This window comes from Ostrea edulis, chromosome 8 (assembly GCF_947568905.1).
Source record: "Ostrea edulis chromosome 8, xbOstEdul1.1, whole genome shotgun sequence".
In the NCBI taxonomy this organism is placed as follows: domain Eukaryota; kingdom Metazoa; phylum Mollusca; class Bivalvia; order Ostreida; family Ostreidae; genus Ostrea; species Ostrea edulis.
In genome coordinates, this window is record NC_079171.1 from 56,769,740 (window position 1) to 56,786,978 (window position 17,239).

Here is a 17,239-nt window from a genome sequence, read left to right on the forward strand (position 1 = left end):
ATTAGGTGTAATTGAATTGGTGTAATTCATTATAGTAAAAGTGTAAAATGTGAAAAATACCAATAGGATTGACATGAATCATTGGATGATGGACACATTCTAATTAGATCATTAATGAGTTAACTAAATACTCATGTAAAGAAATACGTAACGCTGATGTACACATGTGCCCCTCTAGACGACAAATATTGATTTAGATGCATGTGTCAATTATTTGATTGCTATTGATTCTAACTATTCTAAAGTTTCAACTGATATTCTGGAGAAACCAAAAAATGTTTCGAAAAGGGAAGAGGTGCAACAATATGGTACATTTTCTGCCCCCAAAGAATGGCGCACACAAAACATTTTCATAAAACTTCTAATGAAAGTCGAAGAAATTGAACAGTGATCAATCTCATAACTCTTTTAAGGAATGCAAAATAAAGGACAAGCATGGATCCCTAGACATACCAGAGATTAGCTGAGATGCCTATGAGGAGGAGTAAGTGCTTCCTCTCCTCTAGATCCACAACCTTGTTATTAAATTTCTCAAGGATTGTAATCAAATGTTTGGTTTGGTTTTCCTCCTACACAATCTGGGGTTGGATTGGGATCGGGTTTGTTTGAATGCAAGGTGAAGATAACGAACAGTGATCAATCTCATAACTCCTAAAAGCAATACAAAATAGATAGTTGGGCAAACACGGACCCCTGGACACACCAGAGGTAGGATCAGGTGCCTAGGGGGAGTAAGCATCCCCTGTCACACCACACCCGCCGTGAGCCCGATATGGAATTTGGGTAAAAAATATGACTGTTTTAAAGTAACAGAGAGTCAGTCTAGAACACGGTTACAAATCAAGCTCCGAGCCCCCCCCCCCCCCCCCCTTCCCGATCTGCAAATGAATAAGAAAATGAAAAACCAGTTGACAGGGAATATTTACTTCTCCTAGACACCTGATCCCACCTTTGGTGTATCCAGGGGTCCGTGTTTGCCCAACTTTTAATTAAAATACACACTCCAGAGCCTAGTAATCATATTACACCTTCATATTCCAATAGTAAATAAAAAAAAAAATACTATAACAACATAGAAAATGTTAAAAAACAAGAAATGCTTAAAGTAACTCTAAAATGATATTGCTATGTTCCAAATATTCAAAATCAGTGACATGTAGGTTCAGATACTAGTCAGGGCAACAATATGTTCGCAAGCCAAATGTCGGATTCTCAATTATGTAGCAACTAAACCCACCGAGGGAGAATATGAGGGTAATCGGACACTTGGATTGCCAAGATGGGAGAACTTTATCAGATTTTGTGGGTGGTTTCTGAATGACCAAAATTTTCCTATAAACGGAAGAATTTTGACTTTGATTTCATTATGAAAGGGGTCGTGGAGTGCTTCTATGTCAGGGTTAATTATGCAAGGTGAAGATAACGAACAGTGATCAATCTCATAACTCCTACAAGCAATACAAAATAGATAGTTGGGCAAACACGGACCCCTGGACACACCAGAGGTGGGATCAAGTGCCTAGGAGGAGTAAGCATCCCCTGTTGACCGGTCACACCCGCTGTGAGCCCCATATCCTGATCAGGTAAACGGAGTTATCCGCAGTCAAAATCAGTGTGCCAAGAACGGCTTAACAATCGGTATGAAACACGTCAGACAGCATTTGACCCAATGCGAGATTGTATTGACGAACTAGATCGTTATAACGACCATAGAATTTGCGAAATGCTGACTTCAATCGAGAATGTTGAAATCCCTGTACCATCAACTTGTTTGTCAGTAGCTTACCTCGATTTAAAAATTATATAATACGATTTACCAAGTTTGAGGTTTATAAAAAAACATTTCTTATGTTGCGTGTCAATGACTTTGATCTTCTTGCCTATAACTAGAAGAGATCATTTACTATGAAAGGTGAAGATAACGAATGATCAATCTCATAACTCCTATGCAAGAGCTACAAGTGTACGAAGTGTGGTTACTTAGAGGGTTCTCAATATCATGCGTATTGAGCAGAGAAAAGTCCACTGACAGACAAACTTGTGCAAAACATTATCCCATTTTCTAAGACATGGGGGTAATAATCTATTAGACTTCCTCTTTCATAGACATGTGCACTGTACATTGGTACATCTGTGCTACATATATTTATTTCCCACAGAGGTATCCAATGCATGTAGTGATGGTAAAAACAATCAGTGAAGCTGGTATGAAAACCTAAAAGGAATATATGAGATTGATCACTGTTCGTTATCTTCACCTTGCATGACAGGGGATGCTTATTCTTCCTAGGCACCTGATCCCACCTCTGTAGTGTCCAAGGCTCCGCGTTTGCCCAAATATATATTTGTATTGCTTATTGGAGTTATGAGATCAGGTAAACTGAGTTATCCGTAGTCAAAATGAGTGTGCCAAGAACGACCCAACAATTGGTATGAGCAGACAGCATTTGAACCAATTATAGGTTTTATTGACGAATTAGATCGTTATGACGACCATATAATTTGCAAAATGCTAACTTCAATCAAGACTGTTGAAACTCCTGTACCATCAACTTGTTTGTCAGTAGCTTGCCTCAATTTAAAAACTGTCCATATGCAGAACTAGTTCTTGCGTATCGAATCAGTTGAGATAATTAAAAACCCTATTCAGATGATAATACTGCTCCATGAATTTGGGAAGTTGCCGATGGAGAAGCTGAGATCATCCCATTTGTCATACAGATTAGTTGTCAGTTTGCGGTTAATGTCTACTTTCACTAAAATATGTAAGTATGATGCATAGATGGACGACTATGTGTTGTCTTTTATTTTCAGCTCACAGAGACATATCGACTTGACATGAATGAAAGTTATTATTGTTAAAAGACAAAACGTTGTCGATATATATAAGTGTCGAATTGAAGGCCACAGCAAGAGATTTTTTTTCTTCTCATGTAGACGTGTTTGAATAAATTCTGTTTCATATGAATATAGAAACAAGTCAGCTAACAAACAGGCACAGTTTGTGCCCATGGGAATTCCAGCAGACTGTTGAAAAAAACCTAATCACCAAAGACCACAAAGATATTGTCAATGGGGAACTCTAGCATGTTTTATATTTCAACTTCAGAGTACTTGTTCTTGGAATCAGAGTGGTGTTTAACAAGGTATTTTTAGATGACTGATCACAAGATATGAATATTTCCGTTTTCCATTTTGGTTGAAGAATCAACTGTCTATGATGTCATAAAGTCTAGTCTTTAATTTATCATGAGGAATGGTCGTGTATAGTGTTGAAAAGTCATAGGTTTTGATGTTATTGATTTGGGAAGTTTTTGCGATTTCAAGTTTACCAAATTTTTTAGAATTTGTTACAATCCACATTTGATAAAGACCACTTCTAGCATATGTGTTGCACACCAACTTTGAAGTTTCTCCTTCACAGCTGTTAATATTTTCGTGAGGAGCAAATATAGGGGCTTGGTAGAGCACTTAATGGATCCAGCAATGTATCTCTGTGTGTAATAGTTTTTATGTAATTCAGAAATCCAGTTTAGCTAGAGTAACTGATATTCATTCGACCAATTGACTGGGATATTAAATGTGTCTAAAACTGAAGCATGGTTTTGCAGAATGTCGTCTTTTTAAAGGGCAGTTTGAGTATAATTATGATTACCAAAAGTGGAATTAATACAAGTTCGTTTAAAATACAGTTGTAAAAATGAGCCTTACAAACAAAGACAATGTTACAAGCCTTGTCAGCTGGAACCAAAACATATACCTCATGTAACCTATCTAATTCTTTCAGCACTTCTGGTATTCTAAACAAGAATGATACATCGTACGCACTCTTATTTTAATATGTATAATATGGAATTTTAACATTCCTCTTATGCTTTTAACCTATTCTGACAATGAATCAAGTTCTTCTTTTCATATTTAGCCCATCGTCTTGCATAATCTTCGACACAATTCATAAAAGAGATGAAGCTCTCTCGCCAACTGAAAGATCGAGATTCTCTGTATTTAGAATAAGTGATTTCACGTCCCCATTTTCAACTATACCAACATCACCAGTAATGACATGTTCAGCTGGACTATAGTTGAAAGAAGATGAAAAACAAGAACACGAAGGTGGACTAAGTCTACATCTAGACATCACAAAGTTTGTTTATAACTAAAAAAATGGATAGTTCTAGGAAATACAGGGTGTAGACTTGAACTTGAGGTAAGTTTGAATACACGACTGAACCCTTTTATGATGAAGAATGTTGTTGCTTATGTTGACGGCATCTATTCCTTTGTTTGTAAATTTGAGCTTAAAGAACTGGCGGCATGATTTGGAAGGAATATAATCCATGCCCCGTGGTGGTTTAAAAAGCCTGTGATAGGCAACATCCATAACCAAAGAGTTCAGTCTATATTCAGGTGTTGAAAAATCCAAGTATAGACTAGCTGTGGTTTCTTCAAATAACGTTTGTAAAACTCTCAATGGAACATAGTAAAGTTTGTACGAATATGATGTGGACCTATTTTTCTGATGACGTAATGTAAAAGTGAATCAAACGTGACATCTTTTATATGAACGATGTCCATGACTGCGTTTCCGTCTATGGGGATTGGGAAAGAGTCCCATAACATGCAAGTAATCCTCTTGTGGACTAGTCAAATTTCCCACATCATATACATTACCATTGCATCAATATAGAAATGCACTACCTAGGGTCCTGATCCAGTGATATTCTCGTTGTCTACGGTTGTGTGTAATGATAAATTATACAAGTAAAAATATCAAAAGACATGTTTTCATTATCATGTATATATATATATATATATATATAAAGTTATACATTAGCCAGTCACAGCTATATCATAATTCCATACAAAACCTGATTGAAAATGTGCTAAAACGATGAAAAAGTAAACCGAGTGATTTAAAATAAGGAAAAATTTCACCTTGTTCATATCAAAATGTTTTCTTTTTTTTGAAGTTGTGACTACTGAAAACAATCTTCAGAGCAAGCATAATTAGAACCATTTAGTAACACTTCCGGTGTTTGTCATTTAGTAACACCTTTAGTGTTCTCCATTTAGTAACACTTCCGGTCTTCTCCATTCAGTAACACTTCCGGTCTTCTCCATTTAGTAACTCTTCCGGTCTTCTCCATTTAGTAGCACTTCCGGTGTTCTCCACTTAGTGACACTTCCTGTCTCCTTCCTACTGAAACAAAAACATTAGCATATGAAAGAAAGCACACAGTACCACCTTATATATCATTGTCATGCATATATATCATTGTCATAAACATATTCATATGAGTTTATCTCTGAGGATGAAATATGAACGTTCATCCTATTTTCTTATCTTGACATCTTGAATTTATCGACTTAGAAGTTATGATTGCTGGCATTTATTGTAGTAAGACCCTTAAGGGTACATAACTAAATGATGAAATTTTTCTCTAAAATGACAAGAATTTCTAAGTACAATTAATTTTTAATGTCCAACTATACGTTAAAATTAACATGGATGATCACTCTAAGCAGGAAGAAAGTAATTGGATAGACCAATCAACATTATCGTCGACGTTTACATGTACATTATCCAGGCGAAGTTTGACATACCTTTTATTTGACTGTTTGCTCATTAAGTCTTTGTCTCTATTTGTTCTGGTGTTTCTGCTTGGTCTGGTGCAGTATTTAGTTCGGTATTTTCTTCATATCTTCTGCTGGGGTCATGTCTTCGACTAAAATATCTTAATTTGGATATAAAAAAATAACCACATGAAAATTGGTACCAAATAAATTGTTCTAGAACGTTTATTATAATCAGAACACTCAATTCTGCATAAATGTTGCATTTTCAAAATACAAGTGGCCCACAGGCCTTATCGGTCTCCTGAGTACTAGACGATAGAATTGGGCGGAAATAGTCACTCACTTAGTCCCCCTAATTATTCCCTCCCCCAATTATTTTCAATACTCCATTGCCAGATTGGATACATGTATTTATTTTTCGATTTAATCTTTTTAGATTTCTTTATACTTTTTATTTGATTCTTCCAACACAGTTCAACGCTTAGACTTGCTCAAGTCTCTATGTTTAATAATCATTGCTCTCTTTAATACTTTTTAATAATGCCAAAGATAGAGACTTGTAAATTCTGCAAATTCACCGACCAGAATACGATCGGTAAAGGGATCATATTACAACACAGTTTGGTGCTGCAGAATCGCTGAGAAAGTTGACAGTTGATGTATGGCTATGAAAGGTGAAGATAACGAACAGTGATCAATCTCATAACTCCTACAAGCAATACAAAATAGATAGTTGGGCAAACACGGACCCCTGGACACACCAGAGGTGGGATCAGGTGCCTAGGAGGAGTAAGCATCCCCTGTTGACCGGTCACACCCGCTGTGGGCCCTATAGCCTGATCAGGTAAACAGACTTATGGGGATTTCCAAAATATTACAAAGTTGAACAATCAAAACTTCTCTGAATTAAAATGAACACGGAAATATCTAATCTTCTAAAGCTATATCATAAGGATTAAATCTGTTGTCTATAAGTGACTTAATTTAACCGGAAACTAATCGTTTGGATGTTCCATGTCCATAGGATTGCAACAGACTTCCTTTTGTTCACTTAAAGTTTGTCTTTAAGTTTCAAAATACATTCATTCACCTTATTAACTTTTCTTGCACACTTAAAGCTGACATGAATTGATAAATATAGTATAATTCTATATGTCCGCCATATTTCTCTGCTAATCCGCCATATTAGTTGGAATTTCTATTGTTATATGTATCAGGGTTCGCATGGTATGTAAAGGGACGAGCTTTGCTACGCTTCACTTCACATCAGTGTCTTCGATTTACCTGTGCGGGTAGCTTGGACAGGTAACACGTACATCTCCGATACTAATTTATAGGACATCAAGAAGAAATGAAATCACATTTTGGAACACCACGCAGAGCTCAAAATTATAATAAACATATCGTACAGTAGTAAATCATTCGAAATATATATATTTGGATAAATATATATAGAATGCTTTTCTTTACATGAACGTGCGTACATTTGCAGTAAATATTCAAAACTATACAAAAATGCGGAGAAATATTTCATCTTTTATTTATTGATAAAATGGAATAAGCAAAGAGTATACAATCTATACCATTCACAATTACTTCAAGTAAGAGACAAATACATAAATACTACTGTACTTATAAAAATGGCATGTATGCTCGTCATGAAAACGCATCGAATGCGGACAACTGTTTACCTGGGCCTACTCATAATATCTGTAAAGGACCGCAGATGTACGTGTACACTTGTCGAAAATACTCTAAGTAGTAGTAAAACTCCCTTTATTTGCATAATCCATGAAAGAAAACGATAAACTCCATTTGCATTCCAACAGTAAACAACATTGTCCATTGTACAGACTGCGACACATTTAACCCGTGCCGATCAGCTATCTTCAATCAGGGGAAGTATCAGAGTATAATATTTACCCTGTATTGGGCATGAATCCTTATACCATATGATTTACTGGTCAGGGTATTGCAGATTTATAAATCAGGAAATCATTTAGGTACATAAATTTGCATATACAACACTGTACGAGTGTATGGGATGAGAGAGAGAGAGAGAGAGAGAGAGAGAGAGAGAGAGAGAGAGAGAGAGAGAGAGAACCGATGATCTTGTAATAATCGTGCTCTTATTAAGACAAATGATATCGTTAATTCAATAAAAGAAGAACAGTACTAGTAACTCAATACTGCTCTCATTAATTGATAATACAGATTTATTTGATTCATTTAAAGCACGCAATGATTAAAAATTAAACATATTTTTAAATAATGTTATTTTCAATTACTTCATTTTATGCTAATTTGGCGCTCAATAGATCTTATATATATATATATATATATATATGCCATTTTGCGTTATTACATTCTGCGTCGAACTCGACGCAAATTGTACTAATGCAAAATGTAATAATCGAGTTTATCATATTATGCGTCGTTATCAAACATCAAGGGGAGAGGACAAGAGTGTCTGTCACCCACCTGTAATAAGAATATCCATTTTTTGTTAGTTTGTAATGCAAATAAAAGATACATTGAGTAACAAACCCTCCCCCACTTACCCCAGCTTGAAAGTTCTGATATAATAGTAGAAGACACACACCACCACCAATTAAGAAAATGAAGATATGAGGCACTCATAGTAGAGGACTCTAACCACCCCATCCGACCCCCAACGACTGAAGAAAATGAAGTGTAGGGGGGGGAAATTATTGAGGTAATCAAACTAAAAGACTCTTTAACCCTTCACCCCCACATTAGGACTTTGAACATCGGACAAAACATCTTGGTTTGTGTGAGTGTTTTGTTTTATTTTATTGCTGTTTTCGTTCATCTTTTTTAATTATTATTTTGAATGGCAAGAAATTTTGAAGAATTCAATTTTCCATTTTCCCCCTGTTGTAACCCCCCCCCCCCCCCATGAAAAATTACGATACAAGCCTGGTTATTACATGTACATTTTGCTTTGCAACACATGCATGTATACTAATTGGATGGTGCATGTAGACTTGCACCCTTTACCAAGTTTTCCTTCATTTACACAGTGTAAGGAATGGTAAACCAAAATCACAAAACAAATTGCATAAAGACCAAGATATTTTCAAGCGTAGGAACTTCATTCATGAATACATAAATACATGTATTCGGAAAAATCGCATGCATGCATTGCAGGACTATAGCATTTGTGTGTTTTAACGTTTCTGTAACATGCCATAATGATTATACTTTGCGGCTTGATTGTAATTTATTCAGAAATATTTTCATTTCGTAGATCTGGTGCAATGGCCATACCGCTGTACGTAGAAATTTCAAATTCAAGTGTATTCGATAAGATGTTAGTATGCATAAATCAGTAAAATTCGTGTTGAGGTTTTATTTGATATGATACAATGTCAATATACTGTAATGCATTAGTAGGATATGCAGAAGGCAAGAATATAAACATTTTCTTTTTTCATTTTCAGTATCAATATCTATATGATCACGAAAAAAAATTATATAATGTATATCCGGATTCATTTATACCGATTTAGATATCAATAAAAACAAAGCTGCATAGTTTGGGAGAGGGGTTTCTAACGAGTCTGATGAAATCAAAAGAAGGAACCCAACATTTGCATTCAAACTAGATGTACTTCAAAATGAATTCATTTCTGCTCTGACTGAAAGCATGATTCTAAATTCGGGAACGAATCTTGCATACAAAATAATCAATAGGGGAACACATAAATTCGAGCTCCTTTGGAATTTAATGAAATGTAGATAAGCACCTTTCTTTCAACACGAATTGATATGTTGTTTCAGGCACGAAAACAGGGGGTTGGGGTGGGCAGGAAGGCTGGCCTGCTTTCCCCACTTTTTTTGACAATTTACTTTTTTCCCGTTATTCTAACATACAAAGTCAGTATTTTCTACATGCTCAGTTCAAACCAATTTTTTTTTAAAAATTTGTAATGAATTCAATTATAAGCATCAACTCCTGTAAGTTTCCAATATATTGTCAATCACAAATTTTTAAATACATGTAGCTGAAAATTTTTAATGCTTGTAAGCTTACATTTATATAAGTGATCAATTTTCTTTCCTTCTGTGAAATGGTATATTTTAAATCAAAGTAGGACGGTCTCTCTCTCTCTCTCTCTCTCTCTCTCTCTCTCTCTCTCTCTCTCTCTCTCAATGAATATGGACATACAGAGACCGTAAATAATTATGTGGTTCCAAAAGAGACAACAAAACTATATTTTCGTTTATAAATTTCCTTTCATATGTGTCTTTGTGTAATGAACTGTTTATTATGGATTGCAAATGTAATACACGCATTTGCACACAGATGTATATTTTCGATCATTATTCCCTTATTTGTATATCCAAGTTTGTATATGATCATCGAGAAATTTTGAATTGTGCACGCAATATATCCAACCAGATATTAGATTCCCGATTTCTACAAACTGCAAAAACCTCGACCAGACAAACATTCAAAACAGGACAAATTTTCGACTCTGACATCTCCCCTGATTGAAGACACCCTGTTTGGCACGGGTGAAGTGTGTTGCAGTCCGTATAATGGAATGACAACGTGTTGTAAAGTTCTAACGAGATACAAATGGAGTTTATCATTTTGTTTCGTGGATTTATCAGAATAAAGGGAATCTAATATTTTCGGTAAGTGCACATCTCCGATACCTGTTGAATAGACGCCCGTATATGATACTTTTTTGGCGATTATACCTTGTGCATTGCATATTATGCATATGGCATGCACCTTTATTTTGCAAGAATTGATAAAAATAATATATTTTATGCTCTTTGTCTATTCCATTCTATCAGTATGTAATTGGCAAATGAGTTATCCGCATTTATTTTATTAGAAAATGCAAATACTTGCATGCACTTGCAAGTATGCAAGAAAAGCTTCTTTTTTTTTTTTGCATTTTTGTCTAACTTATCTAAACTTCCAGAATGTTGCATTAGTATACAATCAATATTTTGTAATTTTGAGCAAAGCATAATGTTTTAAAATGTTATTTTATTTGTTTCTCATTCCCTATATATTACTATCGGAGATGTGCACTGGTGGAGTCCACCTAGAAAAATCACTCAGGTGTGACAATCACATTTGGGGTATATACGGGTAGAGTAAATTAGGCTACCTGAGAGAAATATGGCGGATAAGATGAGAAAGGTGTTCGTATTTATTAATTCATGTCAGCTTTAAGGCAAACTTTATCAGTATGGGTGTCTGGATTTATGTCAATGTACAAGTACCATTCAATTAACACACAATATTCTGTCTTGGATGATCCTTGAAATAACTTTACAAAATTCACCATTTTTGTACATTCTTTTCTGCTTTTCCTAATTATGCAAGTAGTTTTTATACTGCATCAGTAAAGTTAAAGAAGTCCTTCAAATGATAAAAACAATAATCACTATAATAATTTTGGCTCCACCATAAAACCAAAGACACCATCTAGAATCATGAAATTTACAATTTTGCTATAGGCCTTCCTGCTCTATATCACTAAGCATTTAGTCTTTCTCAAAAGATATTCGGTTACATAGAAGATTTTGATAAAATTGGTCTACTTTGGCAGTTTTTTTCCCCGGACTACCTTTTCTTTTTAAATATCCATTTAGTTACAATTTAGTATCAATATCACAAAAGAAGATGTTATCTAAGCGTTTTACACATAAACACTATAATATTATATCACGGTTGGCCCTTCCCTGGGGTCAGAAACTCTCTCCCGGGGATGATGAAATTTACAGTTTTGGTGGAGTCCTTCCTGATCTATATCACAATGCATTTAGTTTTTCTTACACACGTGTGGTGTTCTAGAGAAGATATTTGAAAATTGGCCAATTTTTGCCCTGCCCTAAGGCCCAGAAGTATAGGAGTCCTGAAAATTACAATTCATGTCCCCCATGTACCAAGGATGCTTCATAGAATTGGAATGGTAGTTATCAAGAATTGTTAATGCACAGTGGACGCAGACCAGTGGGAATAGGTCACTCGAGTTTACTAAGGCGACCTAATAAAACTGAAAAACTTTCACAGTGTAGAAACTGCCTTGTGAATTGACCATATGGAAACCATACGAATGCAACAACTAAACGAAAACATTTAAATTTGGGGAAAGGTCATAAAACACCCCACAGAGGGGATACACGATGACAGATTTAATTAGGAGCCTGATAAGCTCTGTGCAGGGTTTACAAGTCTCAATGTTTGGTGATGTTTAATGATATTTAGACTTCTGAAACACAGAAAAATTGAACGAAATGATAAAGTAATAAAATCAAACAACATAGAGACTTGAGCAAGTATATTCAACACTAGTTATACAGCTTTACACCTCCAGGTACGAAATACTCATTATAAGCCGTCATTAGAACGAGTTAACTCACCGATTAAAGGACACATCTCGTGTTTTCAAAATATACAGAATTCTATGCATTTTGTCTTCCTTATGCTTATAGAAATTAATTGTAATAGTTTGTTCGCTGAAGTATTGCGATTATTAGCCACAATACGGACTTAAATGTAAGCTCTGATTTCAAAAAGCCTAGTTAAATAGGCAGTCACGTGGTACAGTGACGTCATATGCGACCTTCGTCGATCAACTTGCTGTAAAAGTAGTGTTAGATATGTATAAAAACTCGGGTTTTAGGGGCCCAATTTATTTACCATGGATAACAATTATTTCAATGTTGACAAATTTCCCGCGTCTTATATCTTTTAGCCACCAGTGCATACACATAGCGACACAAATGTACCAAGGAAAGCGAGTATGAAATCTGCATAAATTTGCGAGTAAATTATGTTTACATTGGGATCACTGTCTAAACACTATTTGGTAATGCCATTTCTGTAAACAACTGTAATTAGCGTTGTTGCTTTTCTAAAATAAACAGTGCAATTATTATGAAATTTAAAACACGTGTAAAGTAGTTTCAGACATGAAATGAATTAATTTTGCTGAAAGAATTTGAAAATTTAAAAACATGCGATGAGTCCTTTAAGAATATTGATTAGTTAGCTCGTTCTTTGTTTTCAATTTGATCCAGCGACGGACGAGTTAGTTCAGATTTGTCTTGACGCTCGATGGGACAAGACTTTTCTATTGTCAAATATACACTCAATAATTTTAATATGTAGACGTTTTGTTTGTTATCAGCTTTTGTAGTTTAGTTGTAGTTTTAGCTTTCTTTTCTATTTATCTTTCTTTTCTATGTAAATATTCTGTCGTCCTGAGGAAGGGACAGTTTGTCCTGAAATTTTGACATTTCACTGTTGGTCATATGTCGTTGGTCATATTTAGTGCTTTTTATATCCTTTTTTCATTCGACCTCGTACGGCTAACGAGGATCCCATATTTTCGGCGCACCCGCCTCGGGATGGGTAAACCGCTGTATATCTCAGAAAACACTGCATATCACGCGTTCGCCGCGGTCTCACCTGTAGATGATTAATACCATCAACAAACGCGAGTTATCTCCCGTTAATGTAAAAAAAATATATACTGATCATCAACTGAAAACAAATTGCTGTTCATCAATACGATTAATATATCAATTGCCATAAACATGCGCATGCATCGCTTGTAAAAACATTTTCCAAAAAACTTCTCATGTTACCTTTATTGAACCATACATTCAATATAAGGGTAGATTACCATATACCATCGCCGGAAGATGATCATATACAAGTGCATATATATATATATATATATATATATATATATATATATATATATATATATACGCTTTATCGTAAAACAGCAAAGGTAATTTCAAGAAAACTGATTATCCCTGTCAGTGACATGGATAACAAATTTGTTTTAAAGTAGGAGAGAGAGAGAGAGAGAGAGAGAGAGAGAGAGAGACAGAGACAGAGAGAGCTATTTAACATAACTGACTGTGAAAAGGTTACTTCACGAAAACTGATTCGCCATGTCAGTATCAATCACATATTGGTGGCTTGATAAATTGTTTTTTAAGGAATTTAGTTCTATACATGTATTTGTACAAATATTTAAAAAAAACATGGATAACACAAATATTAAAGTAGGAAAAGAAAACCCTAGTATTAACAAACTTTATATAAAATTTGAGAGAGGGGGTGGTGATAAAAGGTGTAAGGCGAGGACAATTTTTAACCATTTGACAAATGTCTGCTCAGTTACATCTCCATAAACGTGACCCACAGCATCCGAAAGATGTAGATACAAAATATTAAATTAGAAGGGACAAGGGGTGTGAGGACATGTTCTCATGGATATAAAGAATTTTAGATAAACTTTTAAAGGTGTCCCTATAGCTATACCTAACGCGTACAGTACATTTTGGCCTTTACAATAACATATACGTGTATTCTCTTCTAGACATTGTGAAGACTTCTTCATTATCAAGTTTCCTGTTAAATGAATTCTTTGATGACCATCCAGAATTTTTGATGATGTCTGCTAAGTGATGTTCATTTATTTCTTCCTTTAATTCTAGAGAGTTTGCATCAAGGGAGATAATCATTGTGTAAAATAGTAGGCACTAGTGTAGAGTTCTGATGGACTTTACAAAAAGGGTAGATTGTCTGATTGTTTTTATTTACTATATTGGTAGTATAAATAGCTGCCTTAAAAATGGGATGTAGAATTAATGTCAGCCCTACTGCGTTTCAGAGAAAATAGTGCCTGAAAAGAAGACATTAATTTATGACTTACTTTTTTAAGAATACGCAAGAAAATACACATTTTTTAAGTACAACAATCTAAGTGCTTTCTTGAATTTCCATTCACTGTTGGGAAATTGTTTTTAAAACTTTGTGAAAAGATTCAATATGTAATGATTTAACTGCTGACACGGTCCGTTGCCATGGAAACATGATGTATGATTCAGTAATTTACGCTTTTTAAAACATTTACTATCACTATACACAAACGTGTGAAAGTTTCGTTCATATTTATGGTTTTTGCACTTTTCACTTTTTAAAAAGACGATTCTCAATGGTTAATGGCAGCTTCTAGTCAATATTTTACATTGTAGGTTTTGCTCCGCTCTGGGGTGAGAACCCTTATCCCAGAGTTCATTCATGGAATTTACGATTTTGATAGATGTCTTACTGCTCTACATCACTATGAATTTAGTTTATCTTAAACTGAAATTTTGTCAATTTTGAGCAGTTTTTGACCCGCACTTACATGTAAGGCCCCAGGCGTGCAGGTATCCTGAAATTTTAAATTGACGCCCCCTTTATTTCTAAAATACTTTTTACCAAATTTGAAAAGAATTGGGATAACAGTTATCAAGAAGTTAAAAAGGTCTATTGTTCAAACACGTAATAACTGATCATTTTCGCCCCACCCTGATACTGAAACCTCTACCCCTGGGATCATTAAATTTATAATTTTGGTAAAGGACCATCTGCTCTTTCTAAATTTATATTTAGTTTGAATTTAGCATCAATAGCACTAAAAGAAGATGCTATTTAAAAGGCTGTCTACGATAGAACCATGCAAAACCAAAAAATTATTATGGAAGGTGTTGTCAAATTTTCAGACCTTTTTATGATATTTCAAAAGTATTTTACTAGTTATATCATATTTTGTGGCAAAATCGATGAGTACCTCCCGAACTAACACCTAATGGGCCGTTCTATTTTTAGCACAATATACACATCAATTTCATGCAAAAGCAGAATAATCCCATATAATTTCAGTTCCGCATAGTCTATTCGAACGGTATCTTTGAATTGGTGAACATAACTTTAAAATTCATTCTCCAGATTTAAGTCGTATAGTGTTTGAACTAGTAAGTTTATGTAACTTTCAAATTAAATGCTATTTTTAGTGAGTCATAAAACCCCAAGAAACGCTTAGAATAAATAGTTTCGTGGTTTAAAACACAGATTTATGCAGAAATTATCACTACTAAACGGGAATTTGGTTGCAAATAAATAGAAAGTCATTTATTTGGGGTATAAAATTCGGAAATTTTATCAAAAAATTATCTCCCTTTGTGGAACTCTCATGGGAAGAAAGTAGGGAAGAATGATTCATAAGGCAGATGACAACAACATGGAATGGGTGGAAAGTGATGGGAAATAAATTTATAGCCTTGGTGAAAATTACAAGGAAAGAGGGAGTTTATTTACATCAGGATTGCAAGAAGTATACTTCAGCACACTTGAGATTTTTAAATGTCCATCAGAAATTGTGTGAATTCCAGAATCATTGTTCACTGCACTGCACAGCTGATGTGCATTAACTATGATCTAGACTTAACAGACACCATCATGCCTATGCCAATCATGGACATTGACTTTGAATAAAGAACAACATGTTGTCATCCATTACATGACAAATCTAACTCATATGTGAAAGGGGGGGGGGGTGACTCCAAAGCCGATAGATCTGCCACATTGCTCAAGCTGCCATTGATTCTGGTAAGTTATTTTTTTTTATCTTCCTGCACTAACATATATTCAATTATGCATAAATACTCATGGATGAATTTTTTTTTAAATTTTACTTCTATTTGAAATTTTCAAGATATCAATTTCCTCAATGCACAATTTTCTAGATTAAAATACTGTTACAACATATTTAGGGAATATAATGAAATTTTAATATATGTGTTTTGTGTTTGCAGACAAGACAATAGTTTGAGAAATACAAAAGTTGTGTCCAGATTAAGACAGATGTAAAGAAAGAGTTGAAAGGTATGATGCAAACAAATGTATGAATAAAATCCAATAGGAATTTAAGTGACACCTTCTAGGTTAACAACTAACATATATAAGTTGATAGAGTTATGGATGGAAACTGAATTAAGTCAAACAAATAAAGTACAAATTCAAGTCCAGGATTTTTCTGGAGAATGTAAGAGCAAATTATATTGTAGGTTTTAGACATTTTTTTAACTTTTAAAGAAAATGATAATAGAAATGATTGAAGGGAGGAGGTGTGCATTAATATTAATGTAACTGTAGTTTCACTACTAGCTTGTTTTTTTTTTCTAAACAGAAAATTTATTAAGCAGTGCATATTGGAATCAAGATAATTTTAAAAATCAATTTTGGAATAAAATCAAATGACATTAAATATTTATGAATGACTCTGTGGAGATATTTGTGAGATCTGTGATTAATGAATTGAAAATCAGAAAGAAGTGAGATTTTATTAATGATTCTGTTATTTACATTGTATCATGTTTATTGCACACTTAAATTAAGATTAACTGTAAACATTTATTACAGGTCATCTAACATTAGACAGAAAGTGACTTAGAACTAAAGAGTGCTTACATAAACAATAGTGCAAATTTCAGGTTGCTTGAATATACTAAGCGATCTCCCTCCTTATTTTTGAAAAAGTTGAATAGATTTAAAACCTTGGAAGGGCTTGAAAACAGTACTCTAGTTGAAATATCATTTCCTACTTTCATGCTCAAAAACATAATTTTGGCAACTGCACTGATCCCCCCCCCCTGTATTTATTTTTTTATTTGAAATAAATATGTAAGAATTGTCAAAACTAGGGTAATCCCTACCAATTTTGATAGGTATATACATGTATATCAATAATATATAAATGGCACATGTACATGCAAAGAAGTAAAAGAAAAAGAAAATTGTGTTTCCATCTAAAATCTATCATTAAAA

General features: G+C 34.3%; 1 protein-coding gene across 2 annotated transcripts in view; it reads right to left on the minus strand.

The window, feature by feature from the left end:
- Positions 1-4,873: 4,873 nt before the first annotated feature.
- LOC130049229 (multiple epidermal growth factor-like domains protein 11) overlaps positions 4,874-17,239 on the minus strand; it is a 55,500-nt gene continuing 43,134 nt past the window's right edge. For both annotated transcript variants that reach the window (XR_008797717.1, XM_056146540.1), the window contains 2 exons: positions 5,605-5,735; positions 4,874-5,200 (listed from right to left, as the gene is read on the minus strand). Coding sequence is in view for 1 of the 2 variants with exons in the window: in XM_056146540.1 (XP_056002515.1) it covers positions 5,627-5,735 (109 nt within the window). In the remaining variant the exon portion in view is untranslated. The remainder of the gene's footprint in view (positions 5,201-5,604; positions 5,736-17,239) is intronic.